The 22,563-nt window shown below is 43.1% G+C and overlaps 2 protein-coding genes and 1 long non-coding RNA gene across 3 annotated transcripts in view; 2 read left to right on the top strand and 1 right to left on the bottom strand.

The window, feature by feature from the left end:
* Positions 1 to 524: 524 nt before the first annotated feature.
* On the bottom strand, positions 525 to 21,928 carry LOC124188437 (unconventional myosin-If-like). Its single transcript, XM_046581068.1, has 28 exons — positions 21,767 to 21,928; positions 19,846 to 19,971; positions 19,642 to 19,731; positions 19,381 to 19,475; positions 19,139 to 19,316; positions 18,882 to 19,044; positions 18,503 to 18,610; positions 18,235 to 18,366; positions 18,036 to 18,154; positions 17,882 to 17,947; positions 17,656 to 17,754; positions 17,522 to 17,590; positions 13,023 to 13,193; positions 12,343 to 12,509; positions 11,746 to 11,883; positions 11,476 to 11,625; positions 10,991 to 11,135; positions 10,778 to 10,898; positions 10,518 to 10,681; positions 10,269 to 10,424; positions 10,054 to 10,193; positions 9,836 to 9,984; positions 9,549 to 9,772; positions 9,182 to 9,425; positions 3,904 to 4,102; positions 1,694 to 1,823; positions 1,316 to 1,394; positions 525 to 1,145 (listed from the first exon to the last, which is right to left on the bottom strand). The coding sequence occupies exons 1-28, from the start codon at positions 21,767 to 21,769 to the stop codon at positions 1,069 to 1,071; spliced, it is 3,702 nt and encodes a 1,233-aa protein (XP_046437024.1). The 5' UTR covers positions 21,770 to 21,928; the 3' UTR covers positions 525 to 1,068.
* On the top strand, positions 4,946 to 7,660 carry LOC124188440. Its single transcript, XR_006872357.1, has 2 exons — positions 4,946 to 6,901; positions 7,006 to 7,660. It is a non-coding gene; the product is annotated as an uncharacterized LOC124188440 (long non-coding RNA).
* Positions 9,889 to 22,563, top strand: part of LOC124188439 (neuronal acetylcholine receptor subunit alpha-10-like) — a 35,383-nt gene continuing 22,708 nt past the window's right edge. The window contains exon 1 of the mRNA XM_046581073.1: positions 9,889 to 10,020. Within this exon, the coding sequence (XP_046437029.1) occupies positions 10,005 to 10,020 (16 nt within the window). The 5' untranslated portion in view covers positions 9,889 to 10,004. The remainder of the gene's footprint in view (positions 10,021 to 22,563) is intronic.

Genomic DNA, 22,563 nt, shown 5'->3' with positions numbered 1-22,563 from the left:
ATTATAAATATTGTTCCCCACCTAATCACCTGGGCCTTATTCTCTCTTGTATATATATATATACCAGAGGCCCGTTTTTTCTTCTTCCTCTCATTGGTCGTTTGTTTCGCTTCGTTTCCCGCCGTCTCTTCTTCTTCGGCCGTTTCGAACGACTGGAAACAACAAAAGATTGTTGATGTTGTTGCTGCTGCCTTCCAGTTATTGTTATTGTCTGGCGTAGATAAATATTTTGGGTTTGAGCCATCTTGTTGTGTGTGCGTACTCTATTGAAACGCGGGGTTTAAGTGCATGGGAAAAACCTCGTTTTCTTATAGATATTTATTAACGATGTTTCCTTTTTTCTTCTTTCTGATTCCCAACGTGAGAGACGCTCCCTGGAAAATTCTTTTCTCTTTCTCTCTCTCTCGCCAAACAAGCGAAAGTGTAATATCTTTTGCGTCATTTTTTTCCTCCTCTTAATCTTGCACAATTTTCTCAGCGGGGAATCAGAGAAAAACGGGACGTAATGAATAAATGACGACTCCTTTTGTTGCTTTGTGTTTACTGCAATCAAGTCGGCGTGGAGTTTATTATTATATCAGATTGTAACCAACATGCAGTTTAACGAGCTGAAATGTTGGACAATCACAAAAATAGAAGAAAAAATAAAGAATTAAGGATAACAATCGGAGTGCCAAAACGAAACAACATCAGACATTCACATTATTCATTCGACTCTTTGACTTTTCAACGGATTTCACGTAATCAATAAAGATTGTTTGTTTATTTTTTTCAAAAAGGGCATATAACTCTTTAATAGGATGACGATATAAGAAAGTTCGGGAGTGTGTATTGTATTGAAAGGTTAAAAAAAAAAATAATAAATCGAAATTGAATGGATGTTTTTCTTTCTTCTTCTTCTTCTTTTTTAAATACCCCCGGTGGGGATATTACAATATCGAATCAAAAAGGCATGAATCAATCTCTCTTGAATCTCCCCCCCCCCCCCGTCCCCCGACGCTCCCTGTCGTTTGGGCTTGTATCATTTCCGCTTTGTATCATGTATGTGTCCCGTGTGGGATGTCGTCATCACAATTTTTGGACGTAGTTTCCGGGTAAGAGTCCTTGTTTGCCTCGCAGTCGGCCCTGCCACCATCCCGAGGGATCTATTGGGTGCAGAGCAATATAATTGATTAAATGGGCTCATGTTGTATGTGCAGCAGCTCGAGAGATACAACCCAGGGAAGGTTGGAAATGAGCCAAGAGGGAATAATAATACACCAGTCAGGATCAAATAAAGGGGGAAGTGCACATCTATAGGATATTATTATATTACCTTCTGAAATGATTTCGATGACATCACCGGCGTTCATACTCAACTCGTCCGTATCCTGGGCCTCGTAGACGTACAGGGCCTGAGGGAATCGAGTCGAAAAAAAAAATGAAATTTGTGATACTTTTTTTTTCCGTTTGAGATGATTATATCCTTCTCTCTTGCGTAAATGTTTTATAGACCGTATATATTTTAATGCGGGCAATAAACGATGATTGCACAGTATAAAATATATAAGCCATCCTATATAGGCGCCACGGAATATTATAGCGCGCAGCACAATATAATCTACATATATAGCCTAAACCATCCGACTATTTTAACCATGGAGAGAAAAGACACTTCTTATAGCTAGTATAGAGATAGATCTCTTATACATACTCTGGCTTTGGCCAATGCTGGAGGTTTGGGCTCAATCCGGGGCTTGGCCGGTCCTCTGGGTGCAGGTTGTTGCTGTTGTTGTTGCTGGTGTTTCAGTAACTGCGATTTGCGTAGGCTTGCCCTCTTCACCCTTGGGAAATTGGACACACGTGTACACACACAGAACATGTGAAAATGTAGTTAAAAAAACACAACACAACACAACCAAATTGAAAAAAAAAAAATGCGCAGGATCGCATAAAACTGAAATGAATAATAATAAAATTGAAAAGAAAAAAAGGCTAGTCGCTCTCGCTCCAGTCTCTTTTATGGACGAAAGGAAAAAAAATTCGACCTCCTACAATGCGCTAACAGCTATTGTCCGTTATTGTTTGCGTCTAATGGGGACGTTTCAGTCTCTAGCTGGGCGCTCTCCTACAGGGTCAATTGTTTATTCGGCTTCTCTCTCTTTCTCGCTGTGGTTCCGAAAGAGACCAAGAAGAAAAGAAAAGAGAAAATAAAAATAAAATAACGGTCGTCTTTCCTACAGTTTCTCTTCTGCCATTCAAGTGCATAAGCGTTTAGGCTTCTCCGTAACGCTAAAGAGTATAAGTGAAGAAAAAAAAAAGCTTATTGGTGGTGCTTCTATGTCTCGTCAAGTGTGCATAATCAATTATAGGCCATGCAGCGGTGATGATTTTTTCCTTTTGGCGCTCTCTGGGTTAAGGTTATCAAGCGGTTGCTGTAAAAAGAAATTCCACGAGTCGCCAACGTTCGACAAAGAAGAGGAACCAAAAATAAAAAAAAACTGTTAGCTAGATATTTTCGGTGCAAATGCTTCAGCTATTGAATAATGTACAAGCTCAACCTTTCACGGTGCCTGTAAAATAAAAAAATATTCACGAGCAGAGAGAGGAGCCATTCAGGACCTTGTAAGGTCGACGAGACGGATGGGAAATCAACAGTCACCTCACAATTCATTCCGACTGTGCCGTGGTTGTTTAGACAAACATTGGATGAACATTTTCGGAGAACTATTTATAGAATTTCCGCCTCGACTTGACCGTAAATAAATTGCTCATTATGGGAGAAGAACGACAAATGGATGGAGAATTGAATAACGGAAGAGGTCCATCACGATGGATCATGATGGGGGTATAGGCAAAGAGCTATCGTGATGGACTGATGGAGAGTAATGATAAGAATAACAATCAGATTATACCCCGATCGGCGCACAACGTTCAGACTTCCCGCTGATTCGTTCTACTACCATTTTCATTTCATTGTCTTTTTGTCGAGAGAGAGAAAAAAACAAAACAAAAAAACAAATTCCCGTTCGCATTTGCATTATTCGGTTGAAAATATAAAGAAGCAACGGGGAATTCTCAATGAACCGTGAGTGGTCCTATCTAATAGTGGCAAGAAAATAAAAAAAAAAGAAAAGCCGGATGAACTTTTTTACTATTGACGCGGAAAGTTCCGACGTCACCCGACCATATTGGCCCTTTCAAGTGGATTTTCTTTTTTTTAAATTTTTGCGGATGGCTAGATACGTATCTCCTACTGTACATGGCGCGAAACAATAAAAGTCCGTACACTGTGCAACACTCGAAATAAGAACAACCCAAAAAAGATTTCAGTCTCATTCCGGTCGTACGGAAAATTATTTGGCACCTGGCAACCATCCCAAAAAAAAACCTGTGGCGTACGCGGAAGAATTCCATTATTATTATCCAGCTCTCCGCGTATATATCTACTATGTGGCGCATAAATCCTTTTGTGTGTGTGTCTGTGTGTGCGCCTTTCGTCGCTGTATATGTATATATTCTAGCTCTATTCAAATATGGGCATGGTATTGTTTTTCATTCTTCTCTCGAGCAGGCTTGTCTCTTTTCGACTCTGTTGCTCCTTGCTGTATAGACTCTCTAGCTGCTACGTGCTGGGCTTCGTGAGTTAACGGGACAACCCAGGCGAAGTGCGCGGAGCCGAGCAGTTCCGTGTTATAGTGGCGGGGCCCTATGGTTGCCGCTTTTCGAGGGTTCAAGCCCTCCTCAACTTTTTAAAAAGAATTTACAATCTCCTTCATCCTTTTCGGTTTGCGTGTGTGTGTGGGTTCTTGGCGGGACTTGGCGTTCCGATAGGGACTCTCTGGTGACCGTGGCATTTAATATATATAAGAAAACCCACACACAAAGAAGAAGAAGAAGAGGATGGAGGAAAAAATCAGTTACCCGCTGACGCCCGGGTCCGGTGTTCGCATAAAATCTTGTTGTTGTTGTTGTTGTTGTGGTTGCCGTTGTTGAGGTTCGGTGTAACCTCCTCCTCCGCCGCCGGCTTGTGATGATGCGGAGGCTGGCACCGTGGCTGACGCACCGCTATTACGTGTTTGCAGTCCTGGATGCTGCTGTCTTTGCGGACCTGCCGTTTGACCTGAATCCAATCAAAAAATAATTTTTTTTTGTTTTTTTGTTTTTTTGTTTTTTTGTTTTTTACAGTTATGCAACATGATTCGGACATCATTTGCCCTTCACTACTGATTTGTCCCTTTCAGGTTCTTTACGTTCCAGGGTTTCTTGTTTTACTGACACACAGCCTTTGAGCATATCATCATAAACCATTTTTTTTTTCCTTTTTACCCTCCCACCTTACCTCGGGTTTAAAAGGAATAAAAGATTAGCGCTGGATGGTTTGGTTATTAGAGCGGCGGAAAATTTTAAGAGTCTCTCGGCGGTCATTCATTTTCGACGGACCCTTATCAACCCCCTCCAAAAAAATGTCTATCCCGTTAGACAGCACTCCGTGCGCGCACTGTGTCATCATCTGAAATCATGACTACTTGCTTCTATTTCTTTTCTTGTTGCTTGTTCTGCTTCTTCTTCTTTAGCTCCGCATTTCTTACCGTGAATTTGCTAGTTGATTTGCGCATGCCGGGAGATTCGAGTTATTCAAATAAGTCATCTCCTCAACTTCACATTTTTTTTGTTTTGTTGGCCGTTATTCTTTTTCCTCTGCGAATGCCACACGGAGAATAAGAAGAAGACAACCGCTATAAACCTACTTTCCACCGGAGGGATATACATAAGGGAATGCTGAAATCAACAATAAATCAACCAACAGTGTGTCGCCCCCTGCAGCGATGAGCGACGACTATGAGAGAATAAATATACATTTAAGGCGAAAAAGAACGGGGCTGCCGATATGTTTGAACTAAGAGTGGACCTGAATTGATTATCTCGTTTCCCACACAGCCATCTCTCTTGACTGTCCCCCCCCCCCCCCAATCCCCCCTCTCCTAGCATTAAGTTGGCCAGTTCTGCTCGAATGACAAGTAGTACCGGTATTCTCGGCCCTGACGATCTAAAATTCCAGTCGTTTCTCGCATCGTTGCTCGGTGACTCGATTTCCAGCGTCGACGAGGGTCATCCGCGCGCGGTTTGAATTTCGTTTTCTCTCTCTCTTCAAGAAAGGACGGATGAGGTTATCTTCTATAAGCGGTGTGGTCTAATATAAACGGCGACTTTTATCATTTTTTTAAACGCGCCCTAAACACGCTCAAACGGACGACACTTATTCCAGGCTCCTCTTCTCTCTACGGAAACTGAAAACCTCGATACAAAAAACGGAGCCAAAAGTGTCAAATGACTCGGGTCGCGTCATGGGATACATCAAACCGAAAGATATAAGATGAAATCACGGGAATATTATCAAAACCAAAAGAAGCCACCAAGAAAGCTAGTTACTCTCTCTCTGCACATCCTGCCTGGATGGAAGCATGGGTGGGGACCTCCACCAGAGTCCATCGAGCAACAACAACAACTTGCATGACTTCATCACCTTTGTGTTTGGTGAGTCAAACGATGGCGTAAAAAAAAATCCCAAAACAGGTTGAACTGTGTAATTGTCGGGGAAAATCAAACTATATATAGTTACCTATGCAAACACAACGCCCGAAATGGACATGGTTGCCCAGTAAAAATGACATTTGACTATAAGAAGCCCTGAAAGGACTTGGCATCTTTGCCAATATCTCTGTTGATTTGAAATATAATGCAGAATCATGGACAAGAAATTCTCGGCCAAAAAAGGAGAATTTTCTTCTTTCGCCTTTTGCCTTTGCCAGAAATTGATTTTGATTGCGTTTTTTTTTCTTTTCAATTGCAACAGGCGGCCGTCGGCGCGGCCGCCACGACGATGGCCGAGTGCGAGCGGCAATTTGAACGCCTTCTGACGCGCGGTACCTATTCCTTATTGCGCTACCGCTACAGGTGAATGGGAGATATAATCACCTGAAAATTGTGAACATTACAGAAGAGAGGGGGGAACATACACACACGTATGAGTAATCACAGTTCCGTCGGAGAGAATCAATTCGGGCGATCCCCGCCAATTTACCAATGCTGGGCGTGGTGAGGCATCTATAGCTATCCACACACACGTAGTCTACACACACGCAATAGTTATACGGTACACAGGAAAAGATGAAGAAGAAGAAGAAAATTTTTTTTACCGCCAGCTCTGTGATGGATCGGGCCCGTCAAAAGCAACGGGCTCTAGTTCTTGTTTTTCTTTCTAATTTCCCGGTCATCCATCTCCCGTTGAACACGAAATGATAGACTCTCGGACTTGCCAGCCTTGCCCCCGCGTGTTTTCAATCGATCGCCCTGGCGTCCGCTAGTCAGACGAGCCGATTGAAACGGGAGGAATGAAGGGGGGCGAGGCAAGGCATAAAAGAAAAGAAAAGAAAAGAAAAGAAAAAAAAACGTGCGTCGTACTTTGTACATTGACCGGTTACGAATAATGACACAAGGCGGATTTGAAATTTACGATTCCAGACATTTTCCGCCGAGTCATTATTTATACACTTCTTTTTCTTTCTTTCTTTCATGTACAGTCACGCGCTTTCGTCTTTGATGCAACTGCTTGAAAGTCCGTCCTACCTTAAGAGGTTTTGAATAAATTTCTTTTTCTTTTTTTCTTATTATTTTCACGGTCGAAATTCCTAAATTGTGTAAAATGTTCCGTACCGGCTTGTAATCGCCCACTTAAATCAATCACGAGCGGATACACACAGCGTGGCGTACAACAGCAATGTTATTGTTAATGTCCCGCAGTCTCTCTCGGCACAGCAGCAGCGCATCTTCACGATTACTGTTCTATTGGCTTGCTGATGCTTTTGTCCGTGTGACACAATCGATATAATCGGCTTACATTCAACCTTCCTCTCGTCCGGTAAGTTTTTATATTTTTCCGTGGAATTCTGACTGGAGAGATCATCGGATATTCTTGGAGCTACATAGTAAATAGCTTTTATTTTTGATTCCATCTTTGACCAGGTGTGTGAGATCACAATGTATACTGGCAGGAGTGACATTCGCGGAATGTTTCTGGTTTTTATCCCTCCCTATGCACACTCCTTGGATCATAATCACCATCGATTGTGTTTAAAATTCCGCCCATTCTTAATCCGCCCCACCCCGGCCGTCCTGCCTTATTCCCACAACAAATCTCTTGAGGTCGTCCACCCTCTTCACTCCTCCTTGGTCCTATCGTCGTCGTCTCTTCTTCCTATTTCATCCGCAGTTGTTGCTGCCCCCCTCCTGCAGTGATATCAATCCGAAACTAGTGGTCGTATCGTCATCTGTGGTATGTGGCGGATCTGCCGGTCTTGTTCGACGGATCGGATGCACTCTTTCGGATGACTCATTCCATTCCGTTGCGCACACACACACACGCAGAGACCGGAATCGACCAACCGATTTCCAACTGAGAAGAAAAAAAATCCGTGTGTGACCGCGCGTCTCTCTCTTATAAGAAAAATAGTCCCCATCTTAATAAACTAGTCCCTTCTTTTTATTACTATCATGCATCATCATCAACAAGCGTCTTGCTGGTTATATACCACCGACGTCCTCCCTCTCTCGTTTCCTTGACGGGTGGCTGCGGCCATTGTGTAAAACCCCCAGCCCGAAAAGTTCCCCGCCACCTCAACTTCTTTTTCTTCTTCTTCTTTTTCTTCTTCTCCAGTGTCTCTTTTAGCTTATAGAGTATATCGAGAAGTAGAAGAATAATGGAGCCTTGAGCATTACTCGGAACGCGGTGAGTGTCCTGGCGATTATAGGATATCCAGACAAACTATAAAAAGTGACCGAATGGCCCAGCAAACAAAAACCTCGGCGAGTGGCCTTGATCCGGTCATCTTATACGTATATGCGCAACTTATTATTAAAGCCGAATAAAAGGAGAATCCCCAGCCAAGAGCAGCTGACCAAGAGAGATACGATGGAGCGACTACTAATGCAGCAGCTGTGACCACGGTGCTGGTGTGTGTGGCTTCCGTTTCCTCGTTTCTTTAGAGTAGCACACGGCTGCGTCGCTTGATTGATATCCGTAACGATCCTCCTGCTGCTGCTGGTCGATGGGAACTAGTGAGTTTCCTATGTTCATATAAGACTTCAAGGAAAAAATAATCTATCGGCAGAAATACTGAAATAAAATCACAGCCTTTTCGTCTAGTGAAAAACCACGCCATAGTTTACAGGCGGACAATTTGATTAGGGAAAAGAAGAAGAAGAAGAATAATAATAAAAAAATATCTTAATCAAAACAGACCCGCCAGTCACCGGGCGCGTTGATACGTTCCGCGATTGCAGAGGGAAGTCATTTGGTTAACGCAATGTGTAATTGCGTTACATAGGGAATGATATTCTCAACAAGTCGAAAACCTAGCGACCCTGTCCACGCTTTAGTCGACGACTCAATTGCGTCACGCTCGCTGATTCAATTTCATCAAGGAACTTGTGCAATAATGCGCATTGGAGAGTAAATAGCTGCGAGAGCTCTCAGTCGAAACATGCAGAAATGAGTCACTTCCCGGATATCCAGAATAGGAATCGAGTAGACGTTATGAAGTCAGAGCTGAATCGTCAAAATTCAGCGGGAATTTGGCCCAATTATACTTACCAGCATTTCAAAAAAGTACGTCGTTGACGAAATTCAATGAACCAACTGCTGGCGCTGATTTATGCTATCACTGGCCAGTAGGTCGTAAAAAGAGACTCTTAATTCAAATTGCGTGTGCATAAGACGCGCCGGTCTCGGTTACCTCTAGCTGAGGTATATTTATGGGAATGCCAGCGGGAATTTTCTCTTCTCTTGGAGGGGGATTATAAAAAAAGAAAAAAAAATATTTTGCCTCAACAATGGCCTCATATTGCGATCAGTTATCGACGTGATATACGACAGCCAATAACCAACGAGACGATTGGAAAGCTCATTACCATCGTTTCTCACGAGCTGATTGAAAATTCTCTCCGTTCCGCTAGACCGCATTAGCATAACGTTCGTTCCTCGACCTCCACCTCATTTACATTGGCTTCTTTTGTTGTTATTGTTGTTGACCAAGATTGTGCGCATTCGCAGAGTTCGTGTCTGTCCTTGTCCACGATAGCCGCCCATCTTTCTCGCTCAATCTTATTTCGATTAAACAGATTGGATATCGCTGATCCTTACCTGGAACGACACTCGGTAATCGAAGGGCTCCGGGATTGGGAAGACGGAATCCTCCGACTTGACTGCCGACTTGACTGCCGACTTGACTGCCAATTGGTCGAATGATAGGCTGATTGGCCGGAGGAGGATGAGACGGTGGTGGTGGAGCTCTCGACGAACGATTGAATGAAGGGTTCTTTTTCAGACCGCCAGGTGGCTCCACATAGCAGTTGTCACGTCGCGTGGCTGTCAGATTTGTGGGCGCCTTTATTTTTGAAAAAATTTAAATTGATGTTTTGTACGTATAATAAAAAAATAAACTTTTAATTTTTTTAATTTATTTTTTTTAAAATTTAATTGATTTATTGAATGATTTAATAAAAATTGCCTTTGGTGCAGGATTCACAGGTGCTGGTGGCGCGTTTCTGGTAGGTCGAAGTTGACCGACTGTACTCCCTGAATTTCTTCCTTGAACATGAGGTGGCCTGGCTGGTGCCTGATTAAGAGGTATGTGATTATTGTTGTTAATTCCTTTGTTCGAATGCACGACAGTGACCACGCGACGAGCAATTTGCAATGTTTCGTTGTCTGGTTCCAATCGAAGGGATGGCCCTGCAATACAGGAAATGAATATGATAAATGTTGTCTTGAAACATGTGTGATTGATTGCATTACTCATTGTGTTGGGCAATCCAGGACCGATGGAGACTATCAGAGTTTTGCCAGACACTTTCAAGGATGGATCTTCACCAGTTCCTGCAATCACTTTCACTTGCCGGAGCCCTCCCCCAGACCAACCTTCTTTCTTAATGGAGACTTCCATGCTAAAGGGTAGAATGTCAACATGCTGTCATCTCAAGGTAGGAAAAAAACTTTAACTATGCGAAATTTACTTGTCTGTGAAATTCATGCTGAGAACCCTGTTGAAGTTCTCTCTCAGCTTTCGATTGAGGGTGGACAATAGTTCTGTCTTGAAGATGGATCTGATAAGTGTGTCATATTCGTTGTTGACTTGCAAGACAATGAAGTCATCCTACACAATTGAAACAAAGTTTTTTGATTACGTGAAAAAGGAAACAATGTTGGCACTTTGTAATTCACTTTATACCTGCTTGGTACTGGTGGATATTTGCCTAATTGTTTCGATTGGTATCCGTCGTTTCACCACTTCAATGATCTGACCCTTTTTTGGCCCCTTTTTTACTTTTTCACGGCCGATCAGAAAGATGGTTTTTCCCGTCAAAATGAGATCACGCTTTGTAGCCTGTGCGGAACAAAAAAAAAACGGGTGTTAAAACAGTTCAAGGCAACCCTCGTGAATCATGTCTTGTTGTAACATTATTCAAACAAAGTGTACCTGGAATCGTCGGTCATATTTGAAAACAGTTTCGGCGAATTCGATTTTTTCACGTTTACCGACAAGAGCGCGTAGAGCCGGTTGATTATCCAAACCGATGTAATCGCCGACAAACCCGCGGTTGAGAGAGAACCTCCGGCGCTCCTTTTTCCCGAATACAATTTCTTCAACAGACATAGAGAGACGATGGTTAACTTAATGACACTTGAAACATTTTTAACCAAAAAAAAAAAAAAAAAGGAGTGATGTGATGATTATACCGGCCGCTTGCTCGCGTTGCTTCTGGCGCTGTCTTCGAGCAAAGTAACGGCAAAAAGCTTTTTGAATGACACGCGCATAGTGATCGTATCGACGCTCTCTCATCTCTTCCAGCAGGAACAGCTGTATTGAGATGAATAAATTTACGTTATCTGATCTTTGAAATTTTTCGTTTCCAGCAACTATGATTCAATTTTTGTTTTACGCTTTTATACCGATTCAGGCGTTTTGATAAAGACTTTGCTTTTGCCTAGCTGATATTCAGCCGTGTCCATATTGACGGCTTCCATGACAATCTTTATTCCGGCTCGCGGATCGCCTCTCCATGTTGGCCACGTTTGCTTGCTGATGATGGCGTATCTGTAGAGGTTTTAAAGTAAAAAATAGACATTGTGGGAATGAGTTCATTTAAACGACTCCTCCCGTTTTTCTGCTTGTTGAACCGAGAACTTATCTCCGGGATAAATTGGAAAATAACGGTAAACCTTCTTTGTGCATTCATCATTCACTATGAACGAAAATTTTTTTTTCGACTTTGTTTTTCAACCCCCGCAAGGGTTTTGCCCGTAGAATCGGGATGGCGAAAAGATCGTGAGACCGAATTCTCGGGTCAGTAGGTCTATGGAGCACGTAGTACTTGCGTAGTATTGCTGGAATGACGAACCAGTTTTTGTTTTTTCAAATTCTTTTTACAAATTACCTTTTGAGGAATTTTTCAAACGGTCTCCTGTAGGCGAATCCGGCCCGCCGGACACGAATGTTTTCCTTGAGGCCGAGATATTCCACTTGGTGTTTTACTCTCGGCTCTTCCCAGTCGTGCGGCCTTTTGGTCTCGTTCGGTTTGATGCACCTTGGTATTTTTATCAGTGGGAATATTATTAGCAAATAATAAAACAAAAAACAAAAAAAAACGAACGTTAATTTTATTTTTGGTCTGCGGCTAAAATAAAAACGACCTTCGTCGTCCTACCTGATATAATGCGGTGTACACTTCATGAGAGCCTCAACCAGCTGATTGGCTTGCGATTTGATCTTGGAACCGGCCGTAGTGGGACGCGTTTTCGTATTGGAAGCCAGTACCTCAGGAAATAGACCGCGAACGAACGAACTATTCCCCGAAAAAGTCCCAACCACACGTACACAAAAGGAGGGAAAATTGAATGAGAAAAGCCATTAATTCGATTGTTTTCCGAAAAAGTTTGATAGCAAAAAAAAAAAATAAATAATAATAAACCAAAAAAGAAAAAAAAAATAGATTTGATCGGTTGAATTCTTCGTTCCTTCTGGTCATGGTGTGGTGAATAAACAGGGAAGCCAAAAGCAAAGACCCCCCAAAGGCAATTGTTGAATTAAAGGCAAACCGCCTTGTGCTGATGAGTCTCATCATATCGAACTCGACGGTAAATAACCGAATCGGTTCTGGTTGTCGAAGCTGCTCACCATGCAGACTCGTTTGTGTTGAACCGCTTCCGTGATTTCGAAAGGGAAAACACGAACGAAAACACAAAGGAAAGAAGATGGGTGGGGTGGGGAAGGCTATTCTTTTTTATGTTGAACAATTGCATACTTCTTAGAATTTTGCATGAGTTCGATGAGGTCGTTGAAAAAGATGTCACGGTTGCGATCGCAGAAACCTTCCACTTCGTAGCTAACTTTTCCGGCGTAATGGTGAATAGTGAAGCCGGACTTCCATGACTCAAAATGTTGATGGTTCCCGACTCCGGAGCAGAGTTTCTGTTGAAAAAAAAAAGAAATAAAGAACAAGACTTTAGTTTTACTGTTTTGAATTTGGTTGAGAACATTCGATCAAACGATGACGAAACATAAAAACAAAACTTAAGGTTGTAAAATGTAATCTCGTGGATTCATTTTCCACCCGACTGTAAATCAATTTATGCTGCCATCGATTGAGCAGTGTCATTGTTAAGTGTGTAGTTTAACGTTGCTTCCTCCCTGTATTGTAATATAAGCCACTTTTTTTTTCTTCTCCACGACTGTTTCTGGACCCTGAATATTGTCAGACAGATTGCCCTTTGGGTAAGCGTTAGAGGTTGTAGGCTCCAGACGTTCCAGCAGAGGCTACGCAACGCACAGACGCACACGGGGTCTTTAACACTTTAACGACGGGCAAGGGAAGGAATGAAAGACGTGGAGGAATTGTTGGTTTATTAATCATAAAACGAGGTCGTTTTTCATGATTACCCGACGTTTTTTTTTAATGTATTCGTCTTTTTGTGTGTATCTCACCTGCTTGAGGTCGTTGTCTGCACCTTCGCTGACGGCGTGAAGTGTCGCACACACGTCGTCCAGGATGGCCAACACACCAGGAGGTCGACGTCCTTCAATCAGCTCGCAGACGACTTGGTTGTTGAAGTAGTCTATTGCCGTCCATTTGATGCCCTCTTGTACGTACTCCTCCTATTGTGTTCCATTGGGGAGAAAGAAAAAAAAAATGAAAAGATATTAACAAAAAGAGACGATCGTCATCATCAGGAGCATCGACGTGATGGCGCCAGGCACTAGCTGCCTCGGCCACTTTTGGGGCGTCGTCCGAACATGACCTCGTCTCGTCGTTATCAAAGAATTCAGAAATTCTTTTTCTACCGAGAAGATCTTTTTTCTTTTGCTTGCTGATTATTTCTTTTGACATTTAAAGGAAGGCTTCTTGCATATCATCAAAGCAAAGCAGAACAGTAGTGAATGTCCTGCCGGAATTATCTTACATGTGATAACTTTGGCGGGATCGTGATCTCTGCTTCGCTAATTTGACCATACCATTCTTTTCTCCGATGATACCACTTGACTCGCGATACAAAGACGCAATGGAAGCCGCTGCAAGGCTCTCTTAGCTCTAACGGTAAAGCCAAAGTGAAACGCCATTGCTGGTGTACACGCGGACGACCCTTTGATTAGTGTGCTCTCATTTAACGAAAATAAAAAAATACAATCTTTTGGCTCTAAAGATATTTTTAGGCGAGCTAAGCTAAGAAGAACCATGTATACTATGTAGTCCTTCCGAGCGTTTGCGCAACTTGGGGATACTCGTTATGTCCTTGCCAGGATGTGTTATTGACCGGCGGCAGGTTTGCGAGGTATAGGACGTCCATTTGTACTGTAGGTCGTCTACAGCAATTGGTGCTGCGGTGTGAACGCCTTCATCAAAAAGAAGAAAAGACGCACGACTTGGAAGAGAAGACCTGCTGGATGGTGCGTTCCCACACACACATAATGGATCGACTTAAAGACGAGAGATGAGAAAACCGTTAGAAACATTTCTTTCTTTTTTTCTTAGGCTTCTTATTATTTCACCAGGCTTTTGGCGCCGCAATTGAGGCTGTTTGATCATTCTCGCCATGAGGGATCTCGATGTGAAAAGGACTCGCATTAAAAGGCTTGTCATTTTTCATCTTTTGTATTCCGGGATTCTTTTTTGTCTTTGTCTGCATTATTAGCTGACTGAAAGGAATTTATCGTCTGCGACGCCAGTCCCAGGAAATATGTTTGAAAGCCATTTTGTAAAACCCCGTTGACGTCCTCGGAAATAGCACGACCTGATGACACACGCGTGGGCCGTGAAAACCACGAAGATTTCCAGAATCAGCTGGCGCTCGACCTGTACGGAGCGAGCCGCGTGTCCCGGCAGCTTCGAGCTTGTTAGTTCGATTCTTTTTTTGTGTGTTGATTTCAGCGGCGAATGTTTCATGGTTGAAAGACTTGGGATCTCGTTTGATATAATCAGCCAATGTTGTGAAACGAAATAAAAAAAGAAAAAGACGTATCAGCGTGATACGCTAGCCAGTCGCCAGTGCTCCATAACCGTCAAGAAACAAAGTTAGCAGGCTCTGTCGGCAATATCATATTTTCAATTTTTTTCTTTTTCTTTTTCACCTGCATTTTTTTCTGGAGGTACAGACTGTAGAAAAGTTGGCCAACGGTTGGTGGGTCACGTCATTTTATTGACCCGCACGTAACGCATCGATTGCGGGAAAAGAGAGCCCCAATGAAGGAAGGAAAAGGGAGGGCAGTGATGAAAATCGGGACTTTTTGATACCTGGACGGAACCTCACGGAAGGGAGGGGGGAATGGGAACGGGAGGAAGAGGGGTTGGGCTGGATTGCGTCGGTTGCACAGCAACAACACCAAACGGCGGAGGAGGGAAGAACACCACCAAACTCCCCCGGCTGGGCCACCAACCCGTTGGCTCTTTTTTTTCTATTCTGTGAAACTCATTCAACACGCGAGCTGCGCTTCTCTCCCGCTCGCTCTTTTCTGTCTTGTACTCCCTACCATATAAAAAGGTGCTCTTCCGTGTGGCCTCCAGTTAGTTGAAGACTGCGGTCACAGCCGCTTCAATCTCTTCCCCCGAGAAAAACAAATATTTTTTTGAAAACTAAAGATCGTGTTCTCCCCCTTTAACTCCTTTGCGTGTGCTTCTCTGATTCAATCGAAAACAAAAACCCAGACAGTTACACAGCAACTTTTTCTGTTTGGCTTGAATAAAGAAGAGACTATAGTATGGCATCTCTACAACGGATAAACAGCAACAACTTAATGGCGAAGGTATTGGTTGCCGTTTGGCTGATGGCTGCCGTGGCATCGAGTCAACAAAGAACGATTGATGAAGCCACTTCTTTAAAACCCAATTCCTGGATCATCCAGTCACCCGTAAAAAAGCCTTTGCCCGGTCTGTCTGGCATTGGCCTCCCTCCTGGTGGTGTTCTCCTCATGACTATGGATCCCAATGCCACCATGACCGATCTCCAACCTCAGCAACAACAACAAGAACTAGAGTCTGCAACAACAGCCGTAACTTCTGTTTCCCTTACTGAAGAGACCACAGTCGAGCCCTCGTCGGCGACGGAACTTTCGAGCGTAAGCCAAAGTTCAATCACTTCGGCGGAAGCAGATGAGGTGGCCGTCACCGATACACTGTCGATTTCAACGGGAGGCACCGTCGCCATCACGGAGGAATCGAATAGCCCCACACTTGAGCTGGCAACCGTCACGCAGCAATCCTTGTCGAACGAAATTGAATCATCGTCCTCTGATCCGACGCCAACGACCGAACCAGTCACGGACGCTGCTGGCGTTGTATCGCTCGTAAATCAAGACTTTGGTAATCTTTCGATCATGGAAGCATTGAAAGTCGATAGTGAATCCGACCAAACGAACGATGAATCCGGTCAAACGAGCGATGAATCCATCGAACTGACGACAGTCGCTAAAGTGGAGGAACAAACAACTGATTCTTCAATCGAACTCTCGACAGAGTTTTCAAGTCCCGTGCCATGGATCATTGGTTATGGCGAATCAGATTTTAGCACGGACAAATATGGAACAACAGAAGAATCTCAGACCGAAGGGCTGCTTGTGGACAATCATGCAAATGTTTCTGGGGATGCCTACCCAGACGAAACAGTTTTGACAACGGAGAACAGCTTGAGCAATCAAGAGACAACGACAGAAGAATCCGGAACAACTGAAATAGTTAACACTATAATTCACACTATTTTAATTTTCGGGAATGATTCGTTCTCATTTCTGAATTACCCCGCCGGGGCTCTCCCCGACGATGCATATTTGACAACCACAACGGATTCGACAACTGACGCTGTATTCGAAGAAGAGAATGTGACAGTCGGAGATGGAACAACTCTAGCTGAAGAATCTTCGACGGAATATTCCACATCACCGATTCCACCCAAAGGGCCTGCCCCATTGCCTGAAGTGGCTGCAGATGATGAATCGGACCTTAGTCCTACCGAACAAGATTTGACGACGAAAACCACAACCGAAGCTACAACTGAAAACATCTTGAAAGATGAAGATGATGCTGTGACGGATGTTATATTAACTGGCGGCCCATCCGTACTTTTGGGCTCGCTAACTCTATCAGGATCGAGCCCAGAATCTGATGAGACTTCGACGGAAGCTGAATCAGCTGCTGTTTTATCAACCGAAGCTAATGATGAATCAAATGTCCAGTCCGGATCAGGAGCCAATCCCGATAACGATTCCTATGCTCCACTAGATGTGGTAGCTGACGATTCCGGTTCAGTTAATTTTGATGTGACTACAGATTCAGCCAATTTGGGAACTGAGAGTCCAGCTGCGTCAGATGTTACTGAAACGGAAGCCCAGCAGCAATTCTTAGTCTTCACAACAGAGGCCACTCCGGAAGATCCAGGACTCGCCGAATCGGTAACAGAGATTGAGAACATCGAACTCAGCCTCAAGAATAAGCCAGAGAGCAGCAACCTGGTCGCATCCGCCTCCGCAACTATTATCAAGAATGCCGGAAACAGCCGCAACCTTCTCTCGGAAGAAAATGTCAAGGAAGAAGTTGATGTGACTAAAGTTATCGAAGAAGTTGTAGCAGTTGACACAAAATCTGGCGAAGAAGAAGAAGCCAGACAATATTCTCGCCCCTATCCTATTCGACACGGAATGCGTCCACGAATCCGACCATCAATCGATCGACACGACCAGAACTTCCGACCGGAATACGACGACTACAATTTTAACATTATTTCCCGGACCTATGACTATTGCTATACGTACTGGTGCAAGTTTAAGAAGACACTGTCTCGCATCGGACTTTTGTAGTGCAGTACCAGGAACTTTGATCACTTTTTTTTATTACCTCTTCTCTCCCCCCTATGATTTGAAACTTTTTTTTCTCACGTCTCCTTCTCGTACCCCTTCGTAATATTTATATCCCGAAATGTTTCAAACAAATTTCTTACCTGTTCGGCTTTGAGCGTCAGTTCGATGAAGATCTGCTGCAATTTCTCGTTGACAAAGTTGATGCAGAACTGTACAATGCATTAGGCAATTAACTCAAATATTCTTCTCAAAATTTATCTTTCTGATCACTTGCCTGTTCGAATCCGTTTTTTTCAAAGATTTCAAAGCCATAAATGTCCAAAATGCCAGTGCTGTATCCTGGAGTCGTCGTTACCATGGCAGTGTTTACTTTCTAAAAAAAAGAAACGAGCCACTGTTACTTTGTTATTCCAATTGATCAACTCCCCCCCATTCAAGAAAGGGCCAGTTTTTCTTTATTTCTTAAAGCTAGTAAAGTTGCTGCGGTAGATAATGATTACCTGAACGAGGAAATCAAACATTCGACTGAACAATCCTTTGGCTAAAGCATCCCGACTGTAGCAGGCCTATGGTGGTGTTCATTCATCGTTAAACGATTGACTTTTAAATTGAATTGCTTTAACAGTTTGAAAATCGAAAGGGAATTCATTTCACCTGCTCGACGTTGAGGGTCATGTTCACTCGTTCTCGATGGCTTTCAAATATCCGGCCCGTCAGCTTGGCCTTTAAAGCCACCGAGTCAATTTCGAGCAAAAAGGCCGGGAAATCCAAATCTAAAATTTAAATAACGTTGAAAATGGCTTTAAAATTTGTACTGTTTTGAAAAAAATTTCTTCTTTTTTTTTCTTTTTACATCGGTCGTCATGGACGTTGGCGAAATTGCTCCGATCTTCCACGAAAGAAATGTTGCCTAGGTGTAGAATGGCGGAAACTAATTTTAGAATGTTTTTTTGTTCTTGATCACTGAGGCCCACCACGGACATGGCTATGATATTTCGTTTGAATTATTCAACGAAAGAAATCCACGCGTCGAATCAGTTTGAAACCGAAAACAGAAAAAAAAAGTTTTGAAATTTAAATTCTTTTTCTTCCTTTCACCATTGAATTGCTCCGTGTATTACCTTTCATAGTTTCTTGAAACTCTTGAACATCGCTAGTGCCTTCGACGGTATACGTGCCGCTCTGGCTGAGGTAGGCGTAATTCTCCGGACTGGCCAGGCCCAATTGCTCTGCAACATTTAAAAAACAAAAACAAAACAAAAATTGCTCGTCAAAATTTAAACTGTTTTTTGTTTTTGTTTTTTTAATCTTATTTATTGATTCGTTTTAACTTATTTTTTGGGAATGAGGATATCTTTTTTTAAGGAATGTGAAATATACTTGGAAAAGTTTGAAAACTTTGTTTTGTGACGAGTCAATTTGAAACCAACTGTGGTGTTTGGGTATAGAGTATGGTGTCGCCATTGGTAGTCCGAGTCAAACTTAAGTTCAACGCCTTACCTTCCATACGGGAGTCGGCTCCAGCGCACAATTGATAAAAAATATGGAAGCTCCTTTCTTGGCGACTGCGCATGACAACGCGGGATTTTTCCAGTAGGAAATTGGAAATCTTTCCGCCGACTGGCTGGCCTCCAGTCGAGAATTGAATTTCGACATACTTGCCCTGAGAATATAAAGAATAACAAGAAATTATTTTTTAAATAAAAATGATTTCTTTTTATTGTGTGTGTGTCTGGAATCTGTGTCAGGAAACTTACAAAACGGCTAGAATTGTTGTTGCGGACCGATTTGGCGTTGCCAAAGGCCTCCAGTAACGGATTAGACTCGAGGATAACGTCTTTTAAATGGCGAACACGGTCGCCACCTCCTGACACACGAGCTATGTAATTCATGATGTATTTAGCGGCTACTGTTTTACCCGCTCCGGACTCGCCACTAATTTGATACGAAAAGAAAAAGTAAAGAAAACAGTTAAAGACGTTCCCGACGGTAATAATACCTGATGATGACGCATTGATTTTCGGCGTCGATTAACATATTGCGGTACATGTTATCTGCCAGAGCGAAGACATGAGGTTGATTTTCATAAGAAGCCTGCGTTGCATATCACGAAAGAAAATAGCGAGAAAATTAAAATCAACAGGAAATGTGATAAGGCCAATTGTCGGCCTTTTTCTTTCTGTGGCAGCGGTCGGGGTGAACGAATTCAACCGAACCATGCTTAAAAGAAAAGCGGAAATTGTTCAATATTTATTCTTACAGCTCCCTGATAAAGCTCGATTTCCTTATCGGTGAAGTAAGGCATAGTCTTGAATGGGTTGACGGAAACGAGGACTGGGCCGATGTACGTCTAAAATATTTTTGGTTTTTTCGGGTAATAAAAGTTATTTATTACTGGAGAGTTGGCACAGTTTTTTGTTGTTGTTTTTGTTTGATAAAAAGCTGTGAAAGTTGACCAACTTACAAATATTTGATCATCAAGGTAACGTTTGCGCAAATTGGTGACGATTTCATCTTCTGTGACTCGAGAGAGCAATACCATGTCATCCACGCCGGCCGTCTTGACATTGTGCGATTGCCAGTGGTAAACCTGTTGGGAGATAAGAAAAACGTTGATTTTCCAATCTTCGAAAGTCAAATATCACATGTTAGTTTAAGAATCCAGGCTGGTTTTTTCCTACATTTTTCCGTCATAAACTAAACGCGTGACTGGAATGGACATTGGGACTTTATTATGACACTTGGACGAGCCATTAACATAAAACCGGTTGAAGAAAATAGGAGAAAATCCCGGAAAAAAGATGAGCTGGTTTTTTGGGGAAATCTAATCCATTTTGTCGAAATTTTCTTTTCGCCGAGTAAAAAACTGTCAGGCAAAACGAGAAGACGATCGTTCATTGTAGTATACCTCGTCGTCGTCTGTCGGCAGGATGGGTCTGCCCTTACATGGGATGTGAAACTTTCTCCGCGGATGATGGAACGTCGCCATACCGGTCGTTATCGCTGTACGCGGACGACCCACTTTCGCCAACCTGGAGTTTGGCTCCGGTGGTGGTATGGCTGGAGCTCGCGATTTTTTACCCATCCGCGGAAGCGTTGCCGATCTGGTTGGAGATAATTGTAATGGCTCATCTTGAACACCCCAACTTGGCCCCGTTTCCAATACACTCGGCGGTTTCGATCTGCCAGTTTTACGCAACATCCTCGCCCAACTCGTTGACAAACGCGTACTGATGTCTAAGTATAGGGATTTCAGTACGTTCTATACACCTGCCCTTTTTCCTATTTTGAAAATGTCCTTATTGTTGCTTCTCTGTCTCCCTTGTCCTTCTGCCTGTAATTGGATTAAATTCTGCTGGGTGCGTCGACGCTTTAGCTTGTCCCCCCCCCCCCCCCCCCCAATTTCCACGGGTCCTGTCGACGTCGTCGGCGTCTGCGTTGGTAAAAGGAGAAAGGTAGGGTGTCTTCCAATCCCAACCCTCCTTCTCCCGGCTCATTCGACTTAATTGGATGACGAATAATCAATTATTCCCCCCAGTAGCGCACATTCTGTTGATATTACCAACCGAGCGACTGATAACACAAGTTCCTGGTTTGCCTTTTTTTCTTCTTCTTCTTCTTCTCGTTTCGATTAATCAGACTCATAGGCTAGCTACTTTTTGAAACCTTAAAACATAGGTAGGTAGGCTGGCAACACAAAAAGCGTTTGCCGTTGTTCGACCTTTTTTTTGACAAACAGGAAAGTTTTCATTCCGGCACGTGATTTGTGTGTGTGTTTTGTTGATTATGCGCTGTCAGACGCCTTGGTGTTTGTGTTTTTTCGAAGGGGCCCTATTTCGACAGATCGACGTCGGAGTAGAAAGTCCCTCAACTTACGGTACTTTAATTTAAGCAGCAAATTGCGTTATTCTTATCTTTTTTATTCGGCTTAACAACTGAACCGTTTTAAGACCCACAAGATCAAGAAGTCCCCAGCAGAGGCCAAAAAGGAGTCGATCGTAATTTGAATACCGGTCTACACGTAAAGTAAAAATCAACAAAAACTTAAAATCGATTTTGGAAGACAGGCAGCGCTTGACGATGAGTGTGGGAGGGTGACACAAAGTGTTGTGCGATAAACACTATCGCTGCCAACGCCCTAATATTTTTTTAGTTGGGGTTTCCGTCCGGTCGTGTATCCTACCTCCTCTCCAGTGCGTACTCCCCAAAGAGGAAATGCAGAATACGCCCGAGTGCCTCTGCTACAAGCCCCTTATTAATTGACGAAGAAAAACCCCAAACGTAAACACAAGCAACCGTAAATAACTGTAACCATTCACTGCAATGACTCATCGCGTGTCTGGCACGAGCTTTTTTTTTTTTCATTTCAGAACATTAGGACTTACCATTTTTATGTCGAATTCTGGTACTAGTCCTTGGAAATGACACCTGCAGTTATTTTGACATGCACACGAGGCACTTGAATATTATTTTATATCACTCCCTAGTCGACGTTGAACCTTTGTTGTCGCTCAGTTCTGTCGGTTTTTTTAATCTTTTCCCCTCTTCAATCCCCTTGATCAGTAGCACACGATAAGTTCACTTGGCCATCTGTCTTATCTTGGCTTCTAATGTTACGATACTTTTGATGTAATTGCACAGTAACGCCCACACTTGTGTATTCCCGAAAAGATGTGTTGTGTTGCAATTTTGTTTCAGCTGTTGAAACGATTTGTGAAGCACAAAACTGTTTTTCCCGAATTCCTTTTCACGTTGTTGCCGGCCCAGCCGCGCGATAATTCGGTGAGAACTGTTCGCAGTCTCTGTCGTCTTTCAACTGAACACAACAACAAAATAACGAGGTGGAAAACAAGATAGAGAGCGGTGGCTGGTTTTGTTGAACACACTCACGGCTAACAGAATGAATCAGAAAAGAAAGAGACTTGAGCAACTTTCCCTCCCGTCAAGCCTACTTGTTGTTGTGGTGGACTGCAGCAGAAGTCTAGGTTTCGTACCGGTAGGTTTGGTCTGTTTCGACGTCGTACTTCGTTTGCGTGTGTGGTGGAGATAGTAGTGGGAGATAGGGGAAGCTTGATACGGTTCGAAACAAATAGAAATATGAGAGAACCCGCCTTCATCCGGGTTTTGTTGTTTTTTTATTTGGTGTATTTATTATACGTGCATCAGCTATTCAGTTTTTTTC

Source organism: Daphnia pulex, chromosome 2, assembly GCF_021134715.1.
Source record: "Daphnia pulex isolate KAP4 chromosome 2, ASM2113471v1".
In the NCBI taxonomy this organism is placed as follows: Eukaryota; Metazoa; Arthropoda; class Branchiopoda; order Diplostraca; family Daphniidae; genus Daphnia; species Daphnia pulex.
This window is presented reverse-complemented; position numbering and strand designations above follow the sequence as displayed.